Below are 8,008 nucleotides of genomic sequence, written 5' to 3' on the forward strand. Positions count from 1 at the left end.
AATTAAATGATACTGTGACAAATGACAAAAAAAAATTCATTTATTAGAGAGGATATAAGTATAGATTATTAATTACTGGATATATAACCATATGAAATGTATTAATTATAGTAAATATTCTCCATAATTAACAAATATCATATTTTTCAACCAGAAATATTACAAAATTTTAATGCATCTCGTATTTCACTATAATAATATTGATCATAATTAATGTTTTTATGTATAACCTTGAAGATACATATTTGAAAATCTCGTTAGATTTCTTTTTTTTTTATAACAATGGCCTTTGAAATTGAAATGTTGATAATGGGTCGGAAATATTGTTTGATTTGCACAAAAGAATGAGTATTTCCTGGTAAGATATGTTTTTTCCAGAAAACCCCAAAATCATATCATTCTGGTTGAATGAGTGGGAAAGACAATTATACACCAAACTCCATCTCTTTCTTTCTTTATTGGATTATTAATTTTTTTAAATAACTTTTTTAATTGAATTATTTTTTTTTATCATTCAGCACAGTCAAAACAGCATGATTTCTTTCCCAGTCAGAAAACTTTCCCAAACTATACTTTTCCAGATATAAACTATCAAACCGGGGCTTAGTAGCGCAATCAATGTTATCGTAAGGTGCGAACTCTATTGTCTATGGAGTCAAACTTTTGAATCCTTTGCAAGCGAAAGCAACAACCACTTATGATATCTTCTCTTTAGGGTTTCTTTTATAGAAAAAGTATGTGACGTAAACTTCACTGTTCCACATCGACGTCATTAGACCTCGTATTATCATCATAATCCAAAACATGATCGACGTTCATTATGACTACTTTTGTGTATATTGTTGATTACATTCAAAACATGCATATAATATTATCTCAGCTAATTTTGAGTTTAAATAGAGTAAGCCACACAAATTTTGAGGTAATTTGGATGTATTTTATCTTTTTAACCTTAACATTTCATATATGTTTTTAGTTACCAGAAAGAAAAAACTATTTTTCTTTAATAATTTCCTTTTTAATTAATTAAATAATTGTTTATTCTTCTACATTTTTGATTCTATTAATATATTAATACTATCAAAAGAAAGATTCTTTCTCCTACAAGCCCTAAGCACCATAGGAAATTTCCCCCTTCCTTTTCACTTCTTCACGATTTCCTCTTCCACCGTCAGCATCTATATCAACCGGACCAAACGAAGGTGGGAATAGCTACCTCTACCGCCGAATACCTTCATTGCCCGCATTCCTATGTTCTCCCGTTTTATAGACTTAAAATATATTCTTTTGCTAAAAATTGCTATATTTTGGGTTAATACCACTATTTTTAATAACTTTAAAAGCTTAAAATCTTTTTTTAACAACTTACAAATTACAAATAAAACACTACAAAACAAAAAATCTAACAAACTTACAAATATAAAATACAATTAATCCACCATTACAAAAAAAAATATATCCAAAAATATATGATCAATTATACTGTATCATTAATATCGATCAATTGTCTTCACCTTTTCATGTTTGACATTTGAATACTATCTCTAAATAAATAATTATAATAATAAATTGTGATTAGTTTAGTCAATGCAAATTTATAAAGGGATATAATGTTTTATTACCTCAATCCCCCCTCCCTTCTCGTGTTCATTGAAATGTAAATCGTCACCATCAATAACACAACCTAACAAAGAAAAAATAAATAATAGTGATAAGAAAAATATGTTAAAATGAATAAAACAAATAATGGTTAAAACAAAGTCATATATATCTTTTTTATCCGTCCATAGCCAATTTTGAGTGCATATGATAACTTCAGTTGTTAATGGAAAAAGTCTACTCATATGTGGACTCACGATTCTACAAATTGTACAAAAAGAAGACTCTGAAACAACAGTGAAGATTTGAATGACTAATATGTCTCTTATAATCACACATAATGTAAGATATCTAATCTCATTTAACTTCCGCCAACCTAACACATCAAAATCATGATTCATGGGTAAAGTCTCTTCTCTAAGTATCTTTCTAATTCATTTCTTACAAAAATTTTACTAGTAGAAAAATTCCATGAAAAAAACATCTAATAAGTCCATATCACCTCTAGGAGTCACATTTCAACTAGAAGTGGGCTTAGTAGTAATATCATAATTATTTGCTTGACTCGTAACTCTTAAATCATATTGTTGATATATATCTTCACAAAATTGACGCACTTTCTAAATTTCATCATTTACATTCTTAGTCAGTGTAACATCCGAGTTCGTGTATACATTGAAACCCTTGATCTTTTGAGCACATGTCCATTTTAGCCCTTTATTGAAAAAATGTGATAAATGAGTACGCGGGGCGTAAACAAGTGTACACTCAGCGTACTCTTATGAGTGCATTTGATGCAGAAGCCACCTAGTACGTTGGGCGTACCAGAGGCTTAGAAGATTGTCTAAGTGAATATTACGTGGATAAGATGCACGGCTGGCCCTAAGGGGGTGGGCAAGTTGGGCGACCGCTCCGAGCCTCGCCAAATCTCGGGGCCCCTTCAAATAATGATTAGCATATATATGTATATAGTTTTCTGCTAATATAAAAAAAAATAATGCCAAACAAATTAAACAAAAACATATGTAGTTGATTTGGATGAAACGCTTGGTTAACTAATCACATGTCCAGAGTTCGAAGCTAGATTTGTCCAAAGGTTGTTTTTTGCTTTGTTTTTTTCTTACATTTCCCTTGTAAGGCCTAGGGCATCCTATTTGTTTCTTACTTGTAGTTTGGCTTAGGGGCCAACAATTACGATCAAAATATATTAATATTAGTTTTGGTTATTAGGGATGTTTTATATCTAGGCGTATTTTTTGTTAATTTGAGTTCTAGAGTTCAATTAAATATGATTTAGTATTTTTTTTTTACTGAAATTTTGTAACTTGGTGTACATGTTTTATATATATCTTTTACAAACTTTGTAATTGGAAACTTTATTTATTAATTTGTACTAATCGTAGATCTTGAAACGAACTACACCTCACTAAAGTAAGTATTATTACATAAAGAGTGTTATTGTATTAACTTTTTAATTTAAAAAAAAAATTCCGAGATGCCGTATTTCATTAACAAAAAGAAATTGTTATGAGGGCCTCATTTTTTATTTTGCCCCGGGTCTCAAATCAGCTTGGATCGGCCCTGATAAGATGTAGCCGCGGTATCTTCATAACAAAATCACCTAAAAGGACCAACGTTTTAATGAACGTAAAACACAAGGACCATGTATGTATTTTTGGCTCAAACATATCTACGTGATTATTTTCACAATTTTTTTTCTTAAAAAACATCAGTTTTCGGCTTATAAATAATCACGAGGAAACCACCTTGAAAGTGGAAATCCTAGAGATAGCTTCACTCAAACATGGAAGACCTCCACTTGTACATCTTACTTCTGGGCATAGCCTGGTCCATATTCAACAGATATTTCGTTCCCAAAATCAAGAATCTACCGCCAACTCCATTATTAGCCTTACCAGTAATAGGCTACCACCTTTCTTTCTTCAAGCAGCTGCCAATCCACCGAGCCCTCTACCGTCTCGCCGCCCGCCACGGGCCAATTTTGCTTCTCCATTTTGGCTGCCGACGAGTCCTTCTAATCTCATCCTCGTCGCTTGCGGAAGATCTCTTCTCCAAAAACGATGCGGTGTTTGCCCACCGACCTAAGTTGGTGGTGGGGAAGGAATTTGGGCGCAACTACAGCAATCTTGCTTGGGCACCTCATGGTGGTCGCTGGCGTCATCTCCGCCGTGTCTCCTGCCTTGAAATCCTCCCATTTCATCGTCTACCGGACCAACATGACTCACTCACGGATGAGGTGAAGCTGTTGCTTACCCGGCTTTTCCATTCCCAGAAAAAGACTGTAGAGCTAAAACCGTTGTTTCTGGACCTTGTGCTTAACGTGATGATGAAGATGTTCGTAGGAAATGGGTAAACTCAGTAAACTTGAAAGTTTGTTTTCTAAATGATTGATTTATTAGTTTATGACTGCTTAAACAAAAATAATAATAAGACTATAAAACCATATAAAAACAATTGTAAATCTAGCCTCCCGCTAAATCGTGTTTTATATAAATCTCCTCTTGTTGTTAAAAGATAAATAAAAATATAATGATGAAATATTTGATCAATTAGTTAAAATGAAAATACAAAACAAAGAGAAATATATGATTTACTTTAACTATCATAAGAAAAAAAAAATTCTTCAATAAAAATGAATTCTTTCTTTTGTGATTGTATGATAATTTTGACAAACTAATTAAGTTTATAGAGTCCATTCATATTATTACTTTCCTACAATAATTATTATACCTAAGTGATCTCAATTATATATATATATATATATATATATATATATATATATATATATATATATATATATATATATATATATATATATATATATATATATATATATATATATATATATATATATATGAGACCATCATATTTTATGAGACATAATAATACAATACTAGCCATTCATTTTGGAAATAAAAAAAATTTAATGCAAAATAAATAAATTTTTTTGAATTTTTTTAAATATTATCTTCGTCATTTAGTTTATTCAAAAAACTTTTAATTTAAAAATAAAAAAATTTACCGTTTTTTTTTTAAAATTTACGTGAAATATTCTAATAGAATATTATACTATAAATATTTAAATCGAATTTTTAGAATATTATAATATCTTACTAAAATATTATACTATAAATATTAAAAAAAAAGTTGATAAAATATTAGAATATTCTAACAAATCTAACAATTTAAGTAGAATATTAGAATATTTTAGCATATCCGAGAATTTTATTAGAATACTAGAATATTCTAACATTTCAAAAATTCGACTTGATTATTTACAGTGTAATATTCTATTAGAATATTTTACTAATATTTCGGAAAAAAAAACGATGATTTTATTTATTCCTTTATTTTGTATTTTTTTTAATTATTTTGGATAAATTAAATAACGAAAATAGTATTTAATTTTTTTTGGATTTTTCCTTTTATTTTACAATTTATAATTTGTTTTTATTTTTTTTATCTCCAAGATAAGTGGTTAGGATCGTGTTCTTATGTTTTATAAAATTAACATGGTCTCAACCGAATATATATATATATATATATATATATATATATATATATATATATATATATATATATATATATATATATTATGTGTGGCCCATGCAATATAATTTAGCAAATAAAGTGGGCATAATGCTTCCTCTTTTTAGAACACTTTATCGTAATCAATACTTTTCGATGAATTTTTTTTTTTTGTTTGAACGGCAACCACCATCAATGATTAATACATAGAGTAAAATAGTATTATTTTTAAGTTAATGATTTCAAGTGTTTGAGTAATACTTATCTATTAAAAGGTCTTTGATCCAGCGGTAATAAGTGCTAACGAGTGATCCTTTTATATAAGAGTTCATCATTTGAAGTTTGTTAGAAGACAAAAGTGATATTAACCATACTTAGATAGTTTTCCTCAAGAAAAAAAAATAATACCTATCTTCAATGAACTTCATACTTCATGCAGTAGAAACACCCATTTGGTAATTTATAACTATGATATTACTTGATGTATATTTTAATAGTTATAACGTGAACATCCCATGTTGTAGTCACAGTTCTCACTATATATATGATGTTTTTGATAGGTACTGCCCGAAAAAGTTGACTTGCGAGGGAAACGGGATGGAGTCAATTTCTATGTCGGACTATGTGACTCATTCATTTAGGATGACGACCGACGAAACGGATGTGGGGTATTTTATGCCGTTTTTAAAGTTGCTAGGACTGATCACTTTGGAGCGAAGGTGCAAGGAGTTGCAAAAAAAAGGAGATTCTCTCATGGATAGCTTAATTGACGAACTTAGATCAAGAATGTCTGATACTGAGGGATCAGATCAGAAAGAAGGAAAAGTGATTGAGTTCTTGTTGGCTAGACAGAAAGAAAATCCCAAACGCTACCCTGATGAACTTATCAGAGGACTTGTGCAAGTACGTTCTTTCGATACGCTATATATATAATTTTCAGAAAATTTAAGAGAAATTTTGTTAGTCATGTGGATTAATTGAAAAGATGTATCTAATTAACTAATCGTTTTTCTTAGGTCTTAATGTCAGCAGGAACTGATACAACAGTCGGAGTTTTGGAGTGGGCATTTTCTCTTTTATTGAACCATCCAGATGTTCTACGGAAAGCACAGAATGAGATTGAGAATTATGTTGGCGATGATAAACGATTCCTCAAGCAGTCAGATATGGAGCATTTGCCTTATCTCCATTGCATTGTAAAGGAGACATTAAGAATGTATCCAGTTGCCCCTTTACTAGTCCCTCATGAGTCGTCAAAGGAATGTAGTATTGGAGGATATTACATCCCTAAAGGCACCATGCTAATGGTGAATGCATGGGCTATTCAAAACGATCCCAATGTATGGAAGGAACCTGAAAAATTCATGCCAGAAAGATTTGAAAAGATTGTAGGCGAAAGAGATGGATTTAAGTTACTGCCCTTTGGGTATGGAAGGAGGAGTTGTCCTGGAAAGCACATGGCAATGCGTGTGATCACTTTTACTTTGGGCTCACTTTTACATACCTTCGACTGGGAAAGGGTTAGCGAGGAGATGGTTGATATGACCGAACAAAGAGGCCTTGCCTTGTTCAAGGCACGACCATTGATGGCTGTATGTCACCCACGGGCGACCATGATGAATCTATGTTCTGAAATTTAAGCAAGTCTTTGTCACGTACAATAAATATCCATGCAAAAAAGTACGTTTGTTTATATAGCTTTAGGTTAATTTATATGTGAAAGCCTTTGTATGTGATAATATCGTACGTGTTTAGGTGATCAATAGTAGATTATCTTTAGGATCACTTGTCAATGTAAGAACGTGATTTGTAACCACGGGAGAAAAAATAGAGCTCCACTTGGTTCTTCTGGTTTGCCTAAGAGCTTCATGTTAAGGTATCGATAATGTATTAAATTTCATAAAGTTCAATGGATTGTCATCATCTTTTTACGATCTATACAACTCTATTATTTTTTTTCTACAATGCATTCACTAGTACATAACTCATTTAATAGTGCGTTATCATTTTATTTTTTGGTTCGGTATTTTTTAAAAACCGCGTTATTAAATATACATCGCATAAAAAAATAACAAAAACAAAAACTGCACTAAATAATCGATTTGTTGGGGGCGGTTATGTAGAAACCGCATCAAATGTATTTATAAAGTTATTTTTTGGTGCTATATATCTAAACCACACCATTAAAATAGATTCATAGGTGCGTTTAGATCAAAGACCGCACCATTAAACCAAATGAATTCCCTTGTAATATTTGGTTTCCTAGGCGATGTCTTCCCTTCCAAAATTTTCATTGCCCGCACGATGCCTTTCTTTCGGTGTTATGCTATTTCTTAACCTAATTTCATTTGACAACACTATCAACTTCTATTGCCATGACCACCATCGTTGAGTCTGTCACCCCCTTCCCCATCAACTTTGATTCCGGCCAACCCCACCCTCCATCATTGTCGATTCACGACTTCAGGTCAACAACGTGGTGAATCTGATTTCTCTTTGAGGCATCGACTTCCATTATTATCTTATTTGTTGTCCATCGCCATTAACCCACCACTAAGACTCTAAGGTATGTGTGTCTGATACTCTATTTTAGCAATTTTGCTTCATAAAATTTCATAAGTCTGATACTCTCTGATTTCTTAAGTTAGGGTTTCAACTAATAACTTTTAATTGATTAACGTTGATTTAGATTGGTCCTTATGAAACGTTGGGTGCAAAAAATGTCAAGGCCATAGTTAATGTGCAGCTTAACACCTTGAAGTTGTTGAAATAGAATTTGCATTCATAAGTGTTATTTCTTGCCTAATTTTCTCAAATGTTGATGAAAATATAATGAAAACGTTTTCTTTTGTGCTTGTTG

The 8,008-nt window shown here is 31.2% G+C and overlaps 1 protein-coding gene across 1 annotated transcript; it reads left to right on the plus strand.

Moving 5' to 3' along the window:
- Window positions 1–3,355: 3,355 nt before the first annotated feature.
- LOC145026246 (cytochrome P450 81Q32-like) lies at window positions 3,356–7,091 on the plus strand. The gene is made up of 3 exons (XM_078976827.1): window positions 3,356–3,969; window positions 5,709–6,051; window positions 6,165–7,091. The coding sequence occupies exons 1-3, from the start codon at window positions 3,404–3,406 to the stop codon at window positions 6,786–6,788; spliced, it is 1,533 nt and encodes a 510-aa protein (XP_078832953.1). The 5' UTR covers window positions 3,356–3,403; the 3' UTR covers window positions 6,789–7,091.
- The last annotated feature ends 917 nt before the right edge of the window (window positions 7,092–8,008 follow it).

This window comes from Lactuca saligna, chromosome 1 (genome assembly GCF_052625555.1).
Source record: "Lactuca saligna cultivar CGN05327 chromosome 1, ASM5262555v1, whole genome shotgun sequence".
NCBI lineage: Eukaryota > Viridiplantae > Streptophyta > Magnoliopsida > Asterales > Asteraceae > Lactuca > Lactuca saligna.

Excerpts from the sequence above, each read along its gene's own strand:
- LOC145026246 (XM_078976827.1), top strand. The coding sequence starts at position 3,404 with ATGGAAGACCTCCACTTGTACATCTTACTTCTGGGCATAGCCTGGTCC. Across the intron at positions 3,970-5,708 it reads AAGATGTTCGTAGGAAATGG|GTACTGCCCGAAAAAGTTGA; the intron begins GTAAACTCAGTA and ends TGTTTTTGATAG. Across the intron at positions 6,052-6,164 it reads TTATCAGAGGACTTGTGCAA|GTCTTAATGTCAGCAGGAAC; the intron begins GTACGTTCTTTC and ends CGTTTTTCTTAG.